At 39.8% G+C, this 20,520-nt stretch overlaps 3 protein-coding genes, 1 long non-coding RNA gene and 1 other non-coding gene across 17 annotated transcripts in view; 1 reads left to right on the top strand and 4 right to left on the bottom strand.

Annotated features, from left to right (window-relative positions):
- Nucleotides 1-14,230, top strand: part of zbtb47b (zinc finger and BTB domain containing 47b) — a 37,027-nt gene extending 22,797 nt beyond the window's left edge. For 7 of the 10 annotated variants that reach the window (XM_077623706.1, XM_077623702.1, XM_077623705.1 and 4 more), the window contains 10 exons: nt 812-877; nt 945-1,034; nt 6,013-6,162; nt 7,005-7,093; nt 8,787-9,188; nt 9,305-9,386; nt 9,528-9,580; nt 11,763-11,808; nt 12,830-12,901; nt 12,972-14,230. The gene's annotated coding sequence lies outside the window, so the exon portion shown is untranslated. Of the gene's footprint in view, nt 1-811; nt 878-944; nt 1,035-5,931; nt 5,944-6,012; nt 6,163-7,004; nt 7,094-8,786; nt 9,189-9,304; nt 9,387-9,527; nt 9,581-11,762; nt 11,809-12,829; nt 12,902-12,971 lie in introns of all 10 variants that reach the window. The other 3 variants (XM_077623699.1, XM_077623707.1, XM_077623708.1) reach the window with 3 other exon arrangements.
- On the bottom strand, nt 137-6,063 carry LOC144091418 (glycine--tRNA ligase-like). The gene is made up of 17 exons (XM_077623711.1): nt 5,918-6,063; nt 5,553-5,654; nt 5,378-5,480; nt 5,028-5,169; nt 4,863-4,951; nt 4,156-4,232; nt 3,934-4,079; nt 3,063-3,212; nt 2,814-2,976; nt 2,585-2,749; nt 2,406-2,513; nt 2,147-2,292; nt 1,966-2,051; nt 1,777-1,886; nt 1,602-1,695; nt 1,224-1,414; nt 137-507 (listed from the first exon to the last, which is right to left on the bottom strand). Exons 1-17 carry the CDS (start codon nt 5,960-5,962, stop codon nt 394-396), a joined length of 2,031 nt encoding a protein of 676 aa, XP_077479837.1. The 5' UTR covers nt 5,963-6,063; the 3' UTR covers nt 137-393.
- Nucleotides 6,733-11,216, bottom strand: LOC144091413 (glycine--tRNA ligase-like). Its single transcript, XM_077623697.1, has 17 exons — nt 10,877-11,216; nt 10,378-10,479; nt 10,214-10,316; nt 10,000-10,141; nt 9,648-9,736; nt 9,490-9,566; nt 9,274-9,419; nt 9,043-9,192; nt 8,806-8,968; nt 8,572-8,736; nt 8,401-8,507; nt 8,171-8,317; nt 8,010-8,095; nt 7,837-7,946; nt 7,662-7,755; nt 7,248-7,438; nt 6,733-7,143 (listed from the first exon to the last, which is right to left on the bottom strand). Exons 1-17 carry the CDS (start codon nt 11,132-11,134, stop codon nt 7,018-7,020), a joined length of 2,256 nt encoding a protein of 751 aa, XP_077479823.1. The 5' UTR covers nt 11,135-11,216; the 3' UTR covers nt 6,733-7,017.
- LOC144092160 (small nucleolar RNA SNORA84) lies at nt 9,809-9,945 on the bottom strand. The gene has a single exon (XR_013305991.1). It is a non-coding gene; the product is annotated as a small nucleolar RNA SNORA84 (small nucleolar RNA).
- Nucleotides 14,231-14,276: 46 nt separating the features above from the next.
- On the bottom strand, nt 14,277-19,593 carry LOC144091412 (uncharacterized). 4 transcript variants are annotated; one of them, XR_013305689.1, is made up of 9 exons: nt 19,570-19,593; nt 19,381-19,478; nt 17,887-18,207; nt 16,316-17,808; nt 16,017-16,117; nt 14,864-15,153; nt 14,686-14,775; nt 14,458-14,565; nt 14,277-14,415 (listed from the first exon to the last, which is right to left on the bottom strand). It is a non-coding gene; the product is annotated as an uncharacterized LOC144091412 (long non-coding RNA). The 4 variants fall into 4 exon arrangements; XR_013305690.1 differs by lacking the exon at nt 19,570-19,593 and having other exon boundaries at nt 19,296-19,558; XR_013305688.1 differs by lacking the exon at nt 19,570-19,593 and having other exon boundaries at nt 19,381-19,558.
- Between the last annotated feature and the right edge of the window lie 927 nt (nt 19,594-20,520).

The raw sequence follows: 20,520 nt of genomic DNA, 5'->3' as shown, positions 1-20,520 counted from the left end.
TGGGAGCGTGTAAGCCTGTTGCAATGTTTAGCCACATCCATACTTGGCATTCCGCACACGGGTGCCAACACAAAACACAACAACACACAATATAAAGTGAAAATAGATGCGCCGCTCAAATATAGGACACCACAGCAAAAAGAACCACATGACATTTATTAGAAAAAGGGCAAGGAGGAGGTGTAAAAAGGTAGTCGTGCATATTCATAACAACAACAACAACATTTCCTTTGGGAATTTTGGAAGAATTGTGTAATGAGTAGTGTGCCACAGGGGAACTCAACCAGCACAGCTGCTAATGGATGTCCTCATTCTGTTCCTTTAATTTGTTTTGTAGCCCTTTATATAATATTTGACGTTCCTTGAAAATCATCCTGAAATTTACCCTGACGCTTACTCCTTCTTGCTGGTCTCCTGTCCTTCAAAAAGGGGGTACCGGGCTTCCAGCTCAGGCCAACTGGAGACGCCATTGGCGAGGGACCAAATCATCTCAGGCAAGGCGTCCACCTGCACCGTCATTATGTTTAATATTAGTAAAATGCCAAAATGCAAGACAATATTTGAAGACATCTGCAAAATAGATTGGACATTTTGGATAGATGCCACAAGGTGGAAGCAAAGCACCAACTGATGTACTGCAGATTTCAAGTTTGCCTTTAGGTGTTGCTGTTGTGTTTTGTGCCTATTCACGTGTAGGAAGTCCTTATTAATTAAACAGGTGGGCAAGTAGGAAGGACAATGTCTAGTTTCTAACTGTTTGCTCAATTTTGAATAGAGCGGATGCATCAAATGAGTGTGAATTTTGTGGAAGGAATTCATCGGATTTTTCAAGCTGGAAAGAGAAGACAACAAACACACGGCCTGCTGAGAAATCCAGGTATTTGCTCTCGATCAGTAAAACTTTGACCCCAAACCATTATCAAAAGACTTGTTCCTCCATACAGCTGAGGTGACTGCCAATGGATGACACTGGGATAACGCTATCTACAAGCCTCCCATTTGTGAGGACATCAGGAGCAGCACTTTAACAAGAGGTACCAGTATAGCTACATAATTTAAAAATATTTAGGCGTGTGCACACTGTCGCGATAAAAACAAACCAGAAAATAGATGAAAATGATAGTGATGAATCATGTGAAAATAATTGAATTTAAAGGGAATTTTTTTTTGATAAGGCTAATGTTTTGCGAGATTTTTAATGAAGACTGTAATTGGTCAATTACCTCGACACGGATCTGTCTCATGGAGTCGCGGTCCCTGAGGGTGGCGGTGTTAGGCGTCTTGTTGACAGTGTCGAAGTCGACGGTGACTCCGAACGCCACGCCGATTTCATCGGAGCGGGCGTAGCGTCTTCCGATGGATCCCGACGAGTCGTCCACTTTGTGGGACACGCATTTTCTTGTCAAAGCCTCAGCTGATGAGGGTAGAAATTAAGTTATCAGAAGTTGGATTTTTTTTAGTTCATTAAGCAATAATAATGATCATAATGAACTTTTGTCTTGAACATCTATTTGATATATTATTGTTAATAACTGAGGTTATTTTAACTCTAGCATAAGACAATTTGGTGCATTGTGTGTGTCTGAAAGTGATGATCTCACATAGTTTTTGCACAAAAGGTGTAAATTCTTGGTTTTGGCTCAGAGGTAGGATGCAGCATTTGTATGGTGAGACAGTGGCAGGAAAACTGAAATACTGGAATCAGACATTGAATGTAAACCATTAGTCAATGAAAATATTTCAATTTTCATTTTTAAAAATGGTCATGGTCCTCACCGTCCTCTGTTCGTCGCCTTCTCGCGTGTTGAAGGAGTGCTCAAAGATGGAGTACATAATTCTGCCGATTCCAAAGGATGGTTCGATAACATTGGGGACGATTTCCTCAACTGTGGGTGGATGAGTATTGAAACAATGACGCTAGGTGGACCACTTCCCCCACCCCCCAAAAATGTAAACATTGTTTACCATGTACTGTTTTCTGAAATCTTTTGACTGCGATCATATCTTTGGAAAGCTTAAATGTTTTGCCCTCTGTTGTCACGCTGACCTCTCTTTACAAGACAAATAACATTCATTTAGTGTACAGTGACATGTTTATACTTAAAGATTAGATTAGACGACAAATGCCCATTGAATTGCCACTTACCCGCTTTCATTTAGACGCTTTTCCTGGCTGTCGATAAAACATTCGTCACACGCGTCCAGGTACTCGAAAATCCGCCTGGCATCTCTTTTGTATGCCGCTCCGATGGCGCCTCTGTTGGGCTCAAACTTGACCACGTTGATCACCTTGTGTTTATGCGTTAAAGTGGTTTTTGAAGCGGGTAAACAGGCCCCCTTTGGTCTCAGTTGGGTGAAGATTCACTTGAAATCGATATTTACAAGAGGTGAACTTGTTAGGATATTGGCTCTTTCAGGGGCTTCTCCGCCACAAGGGGAACTTTGGTTGCACGGGTGTGACACGACAGGTCATAGCATGAACGGTCGGCGCACCCGACTATCTCAATCCAACCCTGAAGCAAAATTATGTGATTAAAGAACAGTCATTTTTGGTAGACAGCAAGGAAGAAGGAAGGCAACTTGCATAGGAGGTTTTGGACTCGGCGTCCCAGCAGTCGCAGGCGTAGTGAGCCATCTCATTCTCCATGTGCTGACGGAAGCGCACTTTGTCTTTGCTAAGACCCACTTTGAGAAGATACAGGTAGATCCTGCCAATGAAGTAGCCCAGTACCGAGTTGTTGATGGTGCCCTGCGTGGTTAAAATCATGTTTAAGTACGTATATCCATCTTTTCATGCACGCTGGCTTAGCTACCTGTTCCACAGCATCGCCAAGTCTTATGACCTGAGCAGACTGGCCGCTGGTCTGAGCCTTGGAGGAGTACAATAGGATCTCCAGATCGGCCACATTTGAGAATTTTGGGTGGACCTTCTCACTGGGGTCTACAAAGTGCTCGATTTCAGCCATTGTGAACTCTCTGCAACACGTGAGCAAGTTTCACTGTACTTTCAAGCATTAAATGAAGAAGTCGAGAGAGAAAAATGAGTGCTTTAGTTTTCACACCTGACACGGATGAGGCCGGAGCGAGGCGAGATCTCGTTCCTGAAGGAGTTTCCGATCTGAGCCGCGCCAAAAGGGAGCTTTCCTTGGTTGAATTCCAGAAGTCGCTTAAAGTTTAGGAACATTCCCTGAGCTGTTTCTGGCCTCAGATAGCTGCAAAATCCCAAAGAAAATCACTAGACATAGGCTGTGTCAAAAATGTTTTTGTGGTGGTATCATTGTTGATATTTAATCCTAAGTGTACTCGCTAGTAGTGGTATTTTTATGTTGGCTTGGACCGACTATTTCTACGAGTACAAGCAAAAGTAAAAAGGTGTAACAGTAAGTCATGCTATTAATAAGTCGTGGTATTAGTAGTCTTGGTAGTGGTAGTGTTGATCCTGATTACTACACTTACTGAAAAAATGAATTCATTGTGTTTTGAACATATACTTGGCCAATAAAAAAGGATTCTGATGCTATAAGTAGTAGTAGTAATAGTAGTAGTAGTAGTTTAGGAGCTCTAGTTGTAGTAGTAGAAATGCAGTTTGTAATTATAAGTACTGTTGTATTAATGAGTAAAGGTTGAAGTCAGTTATTTAAATATAGTTGAATTGCTAGAAGTACTAATAAGTAGTATACTACTTACTAGTGGTTGAAGTGATGTTATGAAAAATAGCAGTAAAAGTACTCAAAGTAATTCTACATGTTGAATTACTTTGAGTAGTGGCAATGTGTATGAGTATTTTGGCATAAGGCAGTGCAGTGGCTGGAGCAGTATAACTAAAGCAGGTAGTCAAAAAGGTAGTTCTACAGGTAGTAGTGGTGGTAACAAGATTAATTTAGTAAAAAAAAAAAATAGTACGTAGAGTATTATACATAGTAATAGTAGTACCCAGGTGTGTTGCCTCCAGGCCCAATAGAGGTCTTGAACATGAGGTTGAAGGAGATGGGAGAGGTGAGCTCATTTCCAGTGGAGGGAGATTTGACGTCGTACTTTACAAATAGATCGCCCAATTCCTGCTGTGTATAGTTATCCATCTGGCATACACAAAACCACATTGATAAAAGCAGGAACGGGGCAGGATATAACATAATGTGACCATCTAAGCACCACCTGAGTGATCACATCTTCCATCTCAGCAACCTTCTCAGGTGTGCACGTCTCAGTGGACATGACTTTCTTCAAGTGGGCTGTTGAGAAGATTTCAGAAATTGTTTAAGCAGGTTTAAATATATCGTTGTTTGCATTACAATACTGGTAAAGAGCTTTTATGAAAATGAGACGTTGGGAGGAACAAGGACACTTGATCAACCAGTCTAACAGGAGCAAAAGTATGGAGAATGTTTTATCCAGATGCAGACAAATTGGTTTTCTCTTATTTACGTAATGTTTGTGCCTAGCAAGAGGAATCTCATGTATTCATGACTCAACAAGCCTGCCAAATGCAAGTGAAAATGCTAAATATTCATGTGAAAGGTTTTGAAGCATTCCACGTAATAGTTAAATCTGTGGACTAGTGTTACTGGTAAGATTTGTGGTTATGAGTTTTGTGGTGAGACTGAATTCCAAGCCTAGTTGGAAAAAGAAAATGCGTAATATGTGCTGGTAGTTATTTGACACCTGTAACTGCAGATTTCTTGGACCAGGTCCAAGATAACAAATCAAGTGTGTCAAATCTAGCTCCAGGCAAACAGAAAGAAAAGGTGAAATCCAATCTAAATGATCATGGTTCCAGCACCAACCCATCCCAAAATGTGACAACCTGTCATTAGTTGTTACTTCTAGCATTAAGGAAAATAGAAAGTAGACCCAGCAAGCACCTTTAAGGAGATGGTCAGCACGGAAGCATTCTCCCGTCTTGGCGTCTTTCACCATGTAGTCGGCAAACTTATCCACGTGGCCGGAGGTCCTGATTTATGAGTTCCAAAGTCCGCTTATTAGAAAATGTTGCATTTATATTGTTATTTCAAGAGAATTGGGCTCACTTGAGGACTGGTTCGGGGGTGAGCATGGTGCAGTCAATTTCCAGGATCTGCTCCTCCTGGATGAAGTGCTGCCTCCACACCTGGAGAATGTTGTTCTTCAGGGCGCAGCCCACCGGCCCAAAGTCGTACAGGCCCGCCACCCCTGACAAAGGGGATTATTATAATTACTAAGAGTAACATTTTTTAAAAAGAGACCTAACAGTGTTGCTGTTAGTAGAGTGTTATATAGTTATTAGTAATGTTTGTCATAGAGCAGAACCAGGAAGTAGCTTGATATGTTACTATTTTTAGGAGGGTTTTTTTTCTATCAGTTCAATCTTAATATTTAGAATGACATTGTTTTCACTTACCTCCATATATAGCAAATGACTGATCGTAGAAGAACCTCCTCTTTAATGTGTCATCCATTTTTACCCTGTCCACAACGTCATCTTTAGGTTGCAAAGACAGCTCCTGAGTCACAACAATGGCTTTTATTTTCATTATGACAGAAGAAACACAAGTGGTTTCTGCGGACGTCGTTACCTTCATTTCCAAAATTTTCTTGCGAGCTTTAAGCTCTGTGATAGCCTGGTTTACCTCCAACTCTGGGGCTCCTTGCTCCTTCAGCCTTGCCACCAAGTTACCCTGAGGACATTGTCATTTGAGGCATTAACTGCAAATATCTTGTACTGTTGAAAAACTCATGCAGTTTTTTTTCCAGGATATTCTATGAATCAGAGGCATTAACTTGTGCAAAAGTTTTGCATGCATAGTCTATTATTTTTAGATAAAGTATTCACACCGCTTTATTATTGCAGTGAAGTAAAAGCAATGGAAGTGGGATTTTAACATAAGTGTGTCTATTCCATCAATGTCGTTGGTGTCTTGTCTTGTCCCAAATTACTCACCTGCTCTCGCACAGCCTCTCGCAAAGGTGCCAAAACTTGTTCCATTGTGCCACGTCGAAGCGAGCGTGCGTCAAATGTTGTCTCCCCGCAACTAGGAGCCAGTTGTGCGGATATTTTTCTCCTCGTCGCCCCCCTTTGAACCACGCCGGCCGGCCCAACCCAGCAGGAGGAGCTTATTTGTCTTCACCCTGCTTCATACTTCTAGTAACGTCTGAAACCAAGCCTATGAGTTGCATCATCCAGATGTAAGTGCCCTTTTATTTTTTTTAATGTTTTCCTTTCTTTACAATGTGTGCAAGGCTAAACTCAACTCAGAACCAGCACTATCCTTTCCAGAGTATTGCTGAAGCATGATTAGATTTAGAGTTGAACATTTTTAATTGTCTTATATATCTAAAATACAAACAAATTGATTTTGACTTTAACAATGTAATCACTTATTGAACTCGTCGGTCGTTAGGTAGTTGGAAATTATAGCTGCTCTAATTCTAGTAAATGTTGTCTTTGGAGAATAAAGCTAAATTGTGCATACATTTTTTAACCCATTGGTGACAGCGACGTGACGCCAAAACATGCTGAAATATAGTTTGTATTAAGTTATCAACCAATCTGATAAATTGTTTTCCAGGTTTGGTCATATAGTTTTTGGAAGATTCAGGAAAAAAAATAATGATAATTTCTGTCAACTGCAGCATGTAATAACATCCAAAATGTTAGCCACCTTTTGTGTGCGTGCATATATTTTATATGTATACATACATATATGTACACACAAGATTTGCTATTATTAAGACAATGAGAGAGCATTTCAGAAGTGGTATGAATACATCCAGTAAGTGCTGGCGTTTTTTATTGAGTTTGTTAAGCATCTCAATCTGGTCAGCCTGAAAAGCAGAATAGCGTCAGCATCTTCATTCTGTCGAAGACAATCTGATAAGAGTTTCTCCCTTTTTAGAAACATGGTGGTCATACATGGTCAAAATACAGTTCCTCCGTGTGGACGTGATCAATACAAGCTTAGTGATGTTCTTCCTGGATGATGCAAATGCAACACAAGTCTGTGTATTTTTTTTTCCTTCATGGGCAGAGAAGCACAGTCTTCATTCCTCGACTGCATCCCTCCTGCTGGTCTCTTGTCCTTCGAAAGTGGGATACTTCCTCTCCACATCCGCCCAGGTAAGAGTACCGTTGGCCAAATCCCGAATGATCACAGGCAGTTCGCTCACCTGAGGGAAAAAGTTGTTAAGTTGGATTTATATCGTAGGGATGCTACCCTTTCGGACACTATATTTTGGATAATTCAGAGCAAAAATGTAGTTAGAAGTGTTACCTCAGCACGAATCTGCCGCATGGAGTCACGGTCTCTCAGGGTAGCTGTGTGAGGCGTCTTATTAACTGTGTCGAAATCAATGGTAATACCGAACGCCACGCCGATCTCGTCCGTCCGGGCGTAACGTCTTCCGATGGACCCTGCGGAGTCATCCACCTTGTGGGATACGCCATCTCTGGTCATGGCTTCAGCTGAGAGGAGAGAAAAGTATGGAGTGGGCAGGAGTTAAGAGCTTTTGTTTGCTTTAGGTATAGGATGGAATAAGTAATCGGCAATTTGAACAGTAAAAACCTTGTAGGTGCATCAATTACTTTTGCGTTTAGTGTAAAAGCTTTTTGTGTTGCCTTTGAATACAACTGTGTATCTGTTTTGGACCAATCTGTACATTGTCTTTAAAAAAAAAAGACTACTTACAAAGTTGCTTGACAAATGGTGCAAACTCCTGGTTTTGACTCAAAGGCAGAATTGAGCATTTATATGGTGCAACAGTAGCAGGGAAGCTGAAGAACTGTTTGGGAGAAAAAGCATTGAGTGAATAGCGTTAAAATATGTAAATAGTCTGTTTGTATTGAAGGATGAGGCTACATACCGTCCTTTGTTCATCGCCTTCTCTAACGTGGAAGGTGTGCTCAAAGATGGTATACATGATCCTACCAATGCCAAAGGAAGGCTCGATGACGTTGGGGACCACTTCCTCCACTAAGAATGACAAGATACTTAGCATGGTCACTTCCATGGCTCCCACTTGAGCTCAGCTCTTACCATGCAAAGTCTTCTGGAACCGCTTCACGGCCACCATATCTTTGGTCAGGTTGAACGTCTTTCCCTCCACTTTGATGGAGAACTCCCTATGGAGTTTAAAACAGATAGTCGTCAACATTCAACAAGCCAGGAACCTCAAACGTCTTCCTCTTGAAGCTTACCCGCTCTCATTGAGAAGCTGCTCTTTTTGTGTAATAAAAGACTCATCGCATGAAGCAAGGTACTCCATGGCAATCTTGGCATCCTTCTTGTAAGCCTTGCCGATGACGCCTTTGTTGGGTTCGAACTGGACAACGTTCACGACTTTGTGTGACGACATTAAGGAGCATTTCCAAAAGCGTACAGTGAGAGAAAGTACACGTGCATTGGTGTTTTTCTTTTTAAGGATATGGGTTCTTTGAGTGGTTTTTCGGCAACCAGGGGCACCTTGGTGGCTTGAGCGTGACATTTCAGGTCGAAACAGGAGCGGTCAGCGCACCCCACGATCTCAATCCAACCCTGGTGAGTAAAACCACCGCAATAAGCACACGCAGATGCGGAGAACAACCGCATAAAGACGTACGTAAGAGGTTTTGGTTTCAGCATCCCAACAGTCACAGGCATAGTGGGCCATCTCGTTGTCCATGTGCTGGCGGAAACGCAGCTTGTCTTTGGCTATTCCCACTTTCGTGAGATAGAGGTAGATCCTACCGATGAAATACCCCAGAACGGAGTTGTTGATCACACCCTACAAAGACCAGAAAGATTTGCTGTAAATTAATTGTGTTGTGTTTTCAGCTGGATGAGGCTTTCCCACCTGCTCCACGGCATCCCCAAGCCTCATGATGTGTGCAGATTGGCCGCTGGTCTGAGCCTTGGAAGAGTACAACAGAATATCCAGGTCGGCCACATTGGAGAACTTGGGGTGGACTTTCTCCTTGGGGTCCACAAAGTGCTCGATCTCAGCCATGGTGAACTCTCTGTCAATGAAAGTTATGAGCATGGGGTCCCATTCACCACAAATAAAAAGAACCAACACTGCGAATCACCTCACCTGACACGGATGAGTCCGGAGCGAGGCGAGATTTCATTCCTGAAGGAGTTTCCTATCTGAGCAGCAGCGAAGGGGAGTTTTCCCTGGTTGAACTCCAGCAGTCGCTTGAAGTTGAGGAAGATTCCCTGAGCTGTTTCCGGCCTCAGGTAGCTAGCAATAACCATTAAGGCAACCGTTAGTTCACAAAAACAGTAACCAACTTCAAAATCTTGCTTTTTTTTCCTCTTGTACCCCGGCATGTTTCCCCCTGGCCCGATGGAAGTCTGGAACATGAGGTTGAAGGAAATGGGAGGCGTGAGGTCATTTCCTGTGGTGGGGGACTTGACGTTGTACTTGACAAAAAGGTCAGTCAGCTCTTGCTGGGTGTAGTTATCCATCTGTAAAACATAATTGTCATTATGTGAGCCAAAGTAAATCCCTAGAAGTTAAGTTTAGGTCCTGTCAGACCTGTGTGATGACATTCTCCATCTCTGCCTTTTTTTCAGCAGCACACTTCTTGTCAGCCATCATCTTTTGGAGATGTGCTTCAGAAATAGAGGTAATATAATTGAATACAACTGTAGCATTAGAATTTAGAGGTTTTCTACTAATCCAATTGGGCTTACCTTTGAGTAGGTGGTCTGCCCTGAAGCATTCGCCATTCTTGACATCTTTTACCATGTAGTCAGCAAACTTGTCTACATGCCCCGACGTCCTGGTCACACAAACCAAATATTGTGACTAAACGTACGGGTGCAGTTAGCTTTTACAATAAGTCACTTTATAAGAATGTATCTGCAACCGGGCTACGGGAGTCTGCGATAATAACAGCTCCCATGCATGAAATCGCAGAATTAATGTGCACCTGTTCAATAAAAACCCGCAGTTCAGCATTGTGGAGCTGACGCTAGGAACCACCAGGTGCCAAAAATAAAAAACGAAAACAAAACAAAAAAAGAAGGTGTGGTTTTGGCTCACTTTAGAACAGGCTCGGGAGTTAGCATGGTGCAATCGATCTCCAGGATCTGCTCCTCTTGAATAAAGTGCTGCCTCCACGCCTGCAAGATGTTGTTCTTCAAAGCGCAACCCACCGGCCCAAAGTCATAGAGGCCGCTGACCCCTGAGGAATTCCCACATGTTTGGCAACCTCCTTTGATGCATCAATCCTTCAAGCAAACCACCTTTTGTTTACCTCCGTAAATAGCAAAGGCCTGATCATAGAAGAAACGCCTCTTCAGTGTGTCTTCCATCTTGGTTCTGTCAACAATGTCATCTTTGGGTTGCAGAGACAGCTCCTGCAGTCACAGATTTAATCAATTCATCCATGGCAAAGGTTCACGGTGTGTTCAATGTTACCTTGGCCTCCAGATTGCGCTTCCTTGCTTTAAGTTCAGCCACCGCTTTGGTAACGTCCACATCAGGAACACCATCCTGCTTCATCTGTCGCACTCGATCCCCCTGGAGAAAAAAAAAATAAAAAAAATAGGAACTCCATACATTTTAATGGATGGATCCAAGCATGATGAGCTCCATTAGCATTACATACCAAAATCATGAACACTTGTTTTGATGGGTCATTAAAGGAAATCAACCCCCAAAAAATACATGGACGGGCTATTTTGTCTTTAAATAACGATTTGATTTCCCCTTTTTTGGGTGACCACACCCATTTAAAAACCATGAGCAGTGAACGCGGCTGAAACGTGGCAAAGGAACGCAGGCAGATATGACTGCTCGCCAGTCAATGTTAGCGTCGAGCTAACAGGCAAAGCCCATTCATTGACTCGGTTGAGTTATATTTCCTGAAAATAAACGCGGCGTCATGATCGAAACAGCGTGATTTAATCCGCGTTACCTGTTCCTTGACTGCTAGCCTCAAAGGGGCAAGGATTTGCTCTATGTCGCCGTCCATGGTTGTTCGTCCTTCTGCCAGCTGCTGCCGCAAGCTTTTCTTCTTGTTCTTCCCCCAAAGGCGGGCCGAAGTGGAAAAGGGCCGGTTTCGGAAGTGATCCAATCTTATAGACTGGATCTGCAGCACTGAGCAAAGGGAGGGAATGTGGCCGGTGGTCCTCAGCAGCGCCGATGCAACAGCTCCGCGGAGAAGAACAAGCATGGACAGCTCGTAATGCGAGAAGACGAGAATGATGAAATCCTCAATGTCGAGTAAATGTCGTATACTGACATCCCCCGCACTTTCGTCTCAGTACAAAGTACAACAACCACGACTGCCGAGGCAAGCATATGTAGATTCGCCACAAATAAAAAAAAAATGAAATTCTATCTACATGAAACCAAAATTGATAAGACCTCACATTCTTCTTTAGGCTAGATTTTACGTCTTTTTTTAAATGGTATTTTAGTTTTGTATGTTATTTGGTTGGGATCATTAGTTGGGTGATTTTTAATTCTTCCACTAGATGTCACCATGGTCCCAAGGTGCAGAGATAGTCGCAGGTTTTAGTTGCTCTATTCATTTTATTATTATTATTTGTCCAATAGCTTCGAGGGGGTGGACGAATTTCTTTTGTCTCAAAATAACCATGTATTATTATGAATTTCATAACATTTCTCCAAAGCAATACGTAGGTATGGCCCGCAGGAAGCAGGTGTCAAATATAATAATTATTATATTATTTTTATATAATCTTTATGGCCCCCAATAAGACGTTTGTTTATTTGTTGTATTTATATCATTGCCTGTTATTGACAACAATATAGTTAACATTTATTTAATCTTTTAGGATTCACTGCGAATAAAGAATGGGACAAAGCACCTCCTGAAGCGCGGTAAGCAAGCCACCATCTTTTCCACATACAATATGGCGGGCGGGACAATATGGGCGTGGTTACGTCAATTGGTGACGCAGTGCGTAAATTTGGCACATGCGCAGTGTCTTGCCCTTTGCAATGGCGTTTTGTATGCCGACGGATGACGAGCACCGCGAGGTAAGGCGTCGAACAATTTACTGCCCTAAGTGCATTTTTATCACGCTGCCGGGAGATTTTTTTAGGAATCAATGGAGCCAAAACGCCAACAAATATGTTAGTTTAATGCCAGGTTGAACACACCGTCGACAATTCACGTTTGGGCTCCTTTTCCGCACCGGCTGTGTGCCGTATGTGACTAGATAGTTAGCTTAGCATTAGCGTCACGACGAAGTTTGCCATTTGACTTAAAAAGTATGTTGCCCGTTTTCTCTCGATTATTGATTCGTGTAGTCGTGCGTCTTTTTAATTGAATCAAACAAAGCCGAGACATCAACGGATAGTTTGCTGGGTAAAGGCTCACTCATAAATGACTTAGTTCCTGGTGTGTTTTATGTAATGATAGTTTTCACGGTGATTGCTAAACACCCGTTTACAATTGTAATGCTTCTGTTTTCACAACAACAAAAATAATTTATACAAAAAAATATTAAGCCAGCGTTCTCCTCGCTGTTAACGTCACTCTGTATGTTTAATCGCATTGTCTGAAAAGGGGAAAATCGCACGCAGTACTCGATAACTTATTTTCATTCTATATCTTGTAAGATTTCTCTTTCCTGTAATAATAATAATAATAATCGGACATAGGCCCTGTCGTCATTATCAACAACACAAAAAGCCTACTTGTCATCACACCCAGAAACTGCGTGTGACGAAATTGGTGGTGCTTCTCCATAAGCTGCGTTTACTCAGCAAAAGACCTAAATAAGTGCTAGTTACGGATGATTGTTGGGCAGCTCCCAAATAGCTTGATCTAGTTCCAAAAAACACCTATGCCTCTCTGTTGAGTCTCTATATGATAACTTTTGCTTCTTTTTTGCAGCATGATGCAGCTCTTCCTGCGTGCCCAGAACAGTCACACAATTGAGGTAATAGGAAACTGGGCCAAATCACAGTAAGACTAGTTTAAAAAAAATACACCTGTCTCTCTATATATAATAACTTTTGCTTTTTTGCACACACAGGCCTGTGTCCAAGTGATCTTCCTTGCAAGTTCCCCCATCTCTGCACTTTGGAGAATGCATTTGTAAAATAAAAGCTTAAGACAATATAATCTTGTGTAACATTTCATTGAGTTGTTGCACCCACCCCAGCTGTCTGGGGCACCATACTTTCAAGGTAAGTACATTATTTTAGTTAAACATTTAATGTTAGAGTAGCAATTGAAAATATTTACAGTCAAATTTTTCTGAGTTTTATTTTCTCATTTTTATTCTCAGTCCAATTCTTCAAGTGTTTTATTTTCTCTTTTATTCTCAGTCCAATTCTTCTGTTTTATTTTCTCATTTTTATTTTCTTTTTTATTCTAAGTCCAATTCTTCTAAGTGTTTTATTTTCTCATTTTTATTCTAAGTCCAATTCTTCTAAGTGTTTTATTTTCTCATTTTTATTCTCAGTCCAATTCTTCAAGTGTTTTATTTTCTCTTTTATTCTCAGTCCAATTCTTCTGTTTTATTTTCTCATTTTTATTTTCTTTTTTATTCTAAGTCCAATTCTTCTAAGTGTTTTATTTTCTCATTTTTATTCTAAGTCCAATTCTTCTAAGTGTTTTATTTTCTCATTTTTATTCTAAGTCCAATTCTTCTAAGTGTTTTATTTTCTCATTTTTATTCTCAGTCCAATTCTTCAAGTGTTTTATTTTCTCTTTTATTCTCAGTCCAATTCTTCTGTTTTATTTTCTCATTTTTATTTTCTTTTTTATTCTAAGTCCAATTCTTCTAAGTGTTTTATTTTCTCATTTTTATTCTAAGTCCAATTCTTCTAAGTGTTTTATTTTCTCATTTTTATTCTAAGTCCAATTCTTCTAAGTGTTTTATTTTCTCATTTTTATTCTAAGTCCAACTCTCCTAAGTGTTTTATTTTCTCATTTTTATTCTAAGTCCAACTCTCCTAAGTGTTTTATTTTCTCATTTTTATTCTAAGTCCAATTCTCCTAAGTGTTTTATTTTCTCATTTTTATTCTAAGTCCAATTCTCCTAAGTGTTTTATTTTCTCATTTTTATTCTAAGTCCAATTCTTGTGTTTTATTTTCTCATTTTTATTCTAAGTCCAATTCTTCTAAGTGTTTTATTTTCATTCTAAGTCTGATTCTTATTGTTTTGTTCTTTAAATGTTACTAAACATGTTTTCATGTCTGCAGGTGGAGAAATGACAGCACAATCAACACTTCAATCTAATGCCAACTTCTAAGTGTTTTCCTGTTAATAAAAGTTTTAACTTGTAATGTTTCTTGCATTCTTTTGCTAGGTAAATGAAGGATAAAACATGTATACAATTTAAAAACTTTTATTTTTCCACAAAAAACAGGGCTCTCGAGATAGGTTCGGGTAGGCCCTCCAGCATTTTAAAAAGAGCAGTGCGTTCGTCCAAAGGTAAATGGACGAAAAATCTCTCCAGCGTCTTGGAATTCTGAAAGACAAATAAAAAAAATTAAAGAGGTCCCATACTCACAATTGGGGCTCTCGAGATAGGTTCTGGTGGGCCCTCCAGCATTTTAAAAAGAGCAGTGCGTTCGTCCAAAGGTAAATGGACGAAAAATCTCTCCAGCGTCTTGGAATTCTGAAAGACAAATAAAAAAATTAAAAGGGTCCCATACACCAAGTCAAGCAATTGAAAAAAAAATCAGTCCCTTGTCTAGGTCAATAAAATTTGACCCAAAAAAATTAAAGGGTACCATACACAATTGCAGCTTTCAAGATCGGTTCTGGTAGGCCCTCGTGCATTCGTCCAACAATAAATGGACGAGAAATCTCTCCAGCATCTTGAATTCTGGAAGAAAAAAATTTAGTCAGGTGTGTTCTATCAACAGCAAATCTTCATCCCACAGGAGGCAACAAAATGGAAATATTAGACATACCACTTAGTTTGATTTTCTTTGACTGCTGCAGAGGTAGAGAGACTCAAAAATTAGGGTCTTTGTAGCAGGGATCTTCAACTCGAGTTTATTTTCCATTTCTTCCACAAACCAAAATCAAATGATCATGAACAAGCTCCTGGACAGCTTGCTGATGAGTTGATCATTTGATTCGATGTGGTGGGAGATATGGAAAACATACAACAGGTTGGAGACCAGTGAGGGAATGTTGGTACTGCACCGTTCACTGTGTCACCCTTCTTTGGTGTTGATTTGGTTAACTTGAGTGGACCCTGAAGAGAAGATACAAAATGAGTTGGATTAGTACACGACATGAAATAAATCACCTCATCCACAACTTCTGCCTTGACTTTTTAGTGGCTTTAAAAATCTACAAAACACCACAATGTGATATGTAATTGCTCTTTTAAACCATTTGGATGCACAAATGACCCTCAGTCAATAATGTTAAATCCATTCATTTTCAAATTAAAAATTAAAACAAATTTCTTCAGGAAAAAGTTATTTAAACTAGAATAAAAAATGACCCATGTGCCATCGTTGAATAAATTTCTCACTTGGGTTTTGTCAAAACTGAAAAGGTCCAAACCCTGAGGTCTTCCTTTAAGAAAGTGAAGGGGAAAAGCTATATTATTATCGTTAGGTTTATTAGTCTATTCTACGAGTGGCCTGTTAATTCCTTACACCTCCACTAGAGGGCACTTCTCTGGGTGTGAGTTATCAACACCAAGCCAGTTAAATATATTTTCATTCAAAATTGAAATGTATCATAATTGAAAAATAAGCTAATTTAGCAAAGCCGTGAATACCGAACGCTGATATTTAATTATTACACGGTCCAAAGCCGTAGGTCTTCCTTTAAGGAAGTGAAGGGGAAAAGCTATATTATTCTCGTTAGGTTTATTAGTCTATTCTATGAGTGGCCTGTTAATTCCTTACACCTCCACTAGAGGGCACTTCTCTGGGTGTGAGTTATCAACACCAAGCCAGTTAAATATATTTTCATTCAAAATTGAAATGTATCATAATTGAAAAATAAGCTAATTTAGCAAAGCCGTGAATACCGAACGCTGATATTTAATTATTACACGGACCGAGAAAACAGAAACTATAAAAAACAACCAAAAACACTCACTCAGCTGAGCAACAGCTCGTTATGGCGTCGACAAGCTGCTCCTTTTTGGTGGTTTTGGCCAGATTCTCGATGTTTCCCAGCAGTCCGTGATCGTTGAGGAACTGAAATACACAATAGAATGATTTCTTTTTTAACATAAAGAGCTATAGCTAACGCGATGTAGCCAAATTGTTTGCAAACATTTTGATGTCTGCATCCACATGGGGCCACGTCACACCAACCAAGTAATAGTGTGCTCCGATCAAAAAGCACTCTTAAAATGAGAACTGGGGCTTCGAAATGCACAAATGACAACGTACCGAATGCTCAGCATCGTCCAGGAAGAACTTTAGCAGGTCTTTCTTCAGGAAATCGTCCCTTCTGAGGTGCTGTGCCGTCCACTAACTACTGCCTCATCCGCCATCTTAAATAATGACGGCGGCCAATTGAACTCTGACTTCGGCCACGCCCATTAATAATAGAAACACAAATTTAACATTGTTTTCACAGTTACGTGTATTAGACTAATATGTAACATAAAATAAAAGCATAACACATACTTTTGTGTCTAGTTTTTGTGCCTTTCACATCTACACTTTCAGTATTGCTGTCTGAATCAATCCAACCCTCAATAACTATATTATGGCTAGAAAACCGTTACTGCAGCAACAGCTGCGAGACATAAAAAGCAAGAATAACCTCATAGAATTGAAATATTATTCAGGGATATAACCACATCTTACTCACAGAAAAATCCTTATTAAATGAGCGGACTTGCAAAATAGTCTGCCCACTTAGTCCAAGCATTACGGTAATTTCATTCAATGCGGAAGTGACGAAACAGTTGTGACTTCCGCGTGTTCGTAGCGCTTTTAAACACTATAAAAAATGCTCCCAACAGTCAAAAACAGCACCGTATAGCTCATAATTTAAAAATGAAACAAAGTAGCTCTATTAAAAAAACATAGACATCACTTCACAAGTACAATATTATGTGAATCCCCTGAATGCTGTTTTGTGATACTATAATTGCAAATAAAGTTTTTCTTCATAATTTCAAGACAAAGTGTCAATCCTAGCAGTACACATACTCAAAATTATGCATTTTCACAGATTAAATTTGGAGAAAATTGGAAATAAAGTTGCGATATGCGTTATTTGTCATGGTTGCACTTCCCAGGCAAAGTGGGTCAATCCTAATAGTAGACCTCTTTACCTACTCACCTACTCAAAATTATGCAATTGCACAGATTAAATTTATAGAAATTTGAAATTAAAGTTGCTACATGCATACTTATCGTTGCACTTCTCATTTTTGTGGTACTGTGAATCAATATTTTTTTCATAGTTCCTAGGCAAGGTGGGTCAATCCTAGTGGAGGACCTTTCTCACTACTCAGGTTCCACTGCATCAATATCAAGAAAGATGAACTTTACCAAAAAAATATTGCTTCAGGAAATTCACAAACGTAAACATATTTAAATGGAAAGTGCAACCATGACAAAATACCCTACATGCATTCTCAAGCGTGGACTGGTGGCGCAAGTGGTTAACGCGTCGGTCTCACAGCTCTGGGATCCTGGGTTCAAATCCAGGTCACGTCCTTCGGTGTGGAGTTTGCATGTTCTCCCCGGCCTTGCGTGGGTTTCCTCCAGGCCACATTCCAAAAACATGCATGGTAGGCTGATTGGACACTTTAAATTGCCCATCGGTATGGTCTCCTTGTGCTCTACGATCGGCTGGCCATCGATACTGGGTGTCCCCTGCCTCTGGCCCGGAGTCAGGTGGGATGGGCTCCAGAACTACCGTGACCCTAATTAGGATAAAGAGATTCAGAAAATGAGATGTGATGAGGTGAAATACATGTGTTCTTTGTCATAGTTGCGCTTACCATTTTTGTGGTACTGTAAATCATTTTTTTTCTTCATAATTCCCAGACAAGGTGGGTCAATCCTAGTAGTAGACCTCTCTAACTACACACTGACTGAAAATTATTCAATTCCACATATAAAATTGGGGGAAATTTGAAATTAAAGTTGCTACATGGATACTTTGGTTAGCGCGTCAGCCTCACAGCTCTTGGGTCTTGGGTTCAAATCCAGGTCGAGTCCATCTGTGTGGAGTTTGCATCTTCTCCCCGGGTCCGCGTGGGTTTCCTCTGGGTGCTCCGGTTTCCTACCACATTCCAAAAACATGGATGGCACACACGACCCTAATGAGGATAAAATGAGAAAATTAGATGAGATGAAATTTGGAGAAAATTGAAATTAAAGTTGCTGCATGCATACTGCCTTATGATTGAACTTCCTATTTTTGTGGTACTCTGAATCAAGATTTTTCCATAGTTCCGAGGCAAGGTGGGGCAGTCCTAGTAGATGACCTCTCTCACTACTCACATACTCAAAATTATGCAATTTTACAGATTAAATTTAGAGAAATATGAAGTTAAAGTTGCTACTTGGATACTTTGTCATAGTTGCACTTCCTATCTTTGTGGTACAGTTAATAAAGATTTTTTTTATAGTTCCCAGGCAAGGTGGGTCAATCATAGTAGGTGACCTCTCCCACTACTCACATATTTAAGATGATGCCATTTCACAAATTACATTTGGAGAAATTTGAAATTAAAGTTGCTGCATTCATACTTTGTTCAAAGTTGCAGGCGCCCTCTTGTGGTAACTCAAAATTATGCAATTTCACAGATTAAATTTGTAGAAATTTGAAATTAAACTTGCTACATGCATACTTATCGTTGCACTTCTCATTTTTGTGGAACTGTGAATCAAGATTTTTTTCATATTTACTAGGTAAGGTGGGTCAATCCCAGTAGCGGACCTCTCCCACTACTCAGGTTTCACTGCATCAATATCAAGAAAGATTAACTTTACAAAAAAAATGTTGCTGCTTCAGGAAATTCACAAACGTAAAAATATTTAAATGGGAAGTACAACCATGACAAAGTGCCCATGTAGCAACTTTATTTCCAATTTCCCCCAAATTAAATCTGTAAAATTGCATAATTTCGAGTATTTGTACTGCTAAAATTGACACACCTGGTCTTGAAATTATGAAAAAAAATCTTTACAGTTACAGTAACACGAAAAAAAAGCATTCAGGGGTTTATTTTACTTGTGGGGTGAAGTTTTTATTTTTTAATCGAGCTACTTCATTTCAATTTTAAATTATGAGCTATACGGTCCTGTTTTGTCTGCCTGTTGAGTATTTTTTAGGGTTTAAAAGCGCTACGAACTCACGGAAGTCGCCATTGCTTCGCCACTCTTTTGTTTTGAATGGAATTACCGTAAAGCTTGGACTAGCGTCCGCTCATTTGACCACAAAACGCGAACGTGCGCTAGCTAGCTTGACCACAGTGGAGTTGTCCGACCTTTCTTGAAAAGTCCGTCTTGAAAATGGCTCTGATAGTAAATCTTCATCCATATCCATTTCTTCTCCTCCTTCAGCCATTGTGGGTTGACAAAACCGCTATTAAATCAACACAACAATATGTTTGCTAGTGCAGCTCGCGATAGATACAGTTCTGGCTAATAGTTTGAGAAAGTGATTAAACCTACACCTGCGAGAAGGGCTTGGTGTCGCCTAATCGAAATCTGATTGGTTAAAGCAACAGTTTGATCGACGCTTTTTGATGACGTAGCGCCTGCTGAAAACTGGCAACAAATACAATGATGCGATTGTTTAATTTTTAAATATGAAAACACACACCTGGAAGCAGCGCAACCAGGGAAAATAAATAAATAAATTAAATATATATATATATATATATATATATATATATATATATATATATATATATATATATATATATATATATATATACATATATATATATATATATATATATATATATATATATATATATATATATATATATATATATATATATATATATCGCATATGTCACATTTTTGTAACAATAGTAAAATGGAGAACAACAGGCTAAATAGGCATCTATTAACAGTTTTTAGATAACTATAGCCTAATAAAAACAACATAACAGGCTGTTGGTGGTCAGAGAGAAGTTGCACTTGAGTATTAGTCGCTGGCTCAGCCAAACTATGAAAAAAATGAATTATAGTTTCAGATGCTTGCACAATGGCATTCGTTCAGTTTCCAAACCGCTTATTCTCACAAGGTTCGCGGTGTGCTGGAGCTTGTATGTATTGTTATTTATTGCCCTGTGACTTTGAGAGGTACAAATACAAAAAAATAATTATGAGAAAAGATTACAACTGATTTCTTATGTATTTTTCATTCTTTCAATGCCTTGAACATTTTTCTATTTGGTATGTATCAGTCTATAACTCTATATAGTGTGTATACATACATATGTCCATATATTTGTTATTTTTATTATTAAAAGTGAATGTGGGTTATTTTTGACCGTGCTGACGTTTCATCTGAATTTTCCAGCCCCCGAGCCATAGTTTGGGCACAACTGTCATAGTGGGCGTTTCCTGGGGGGCGTGGTTCCATAGTGACAGGAGGAGGGGGATAGCGCCTCTTA

This window comes from Stigmatopora argus, chromosome 17 (assembly GCF_051989625.1).
Source record: "Stigmatopora argus isolate UIUO_Sarg chromosome 17, RoL_Sarg_1.0, whole genome shotgun sequence".
NCBI classification, from domain to species: domain Eukaryota; kingdom Metazoa; phylum Chordata; class Actinopteri; order Syngnathiformes; family Syngnathidae; genus Stigmatopora; species Stigmatopora argus.
The sequence above is the reverse complement of the archived record's forward strand: the minus strand, read 5'-3'. Positions and strand labels throughout refer to the sequence as shown.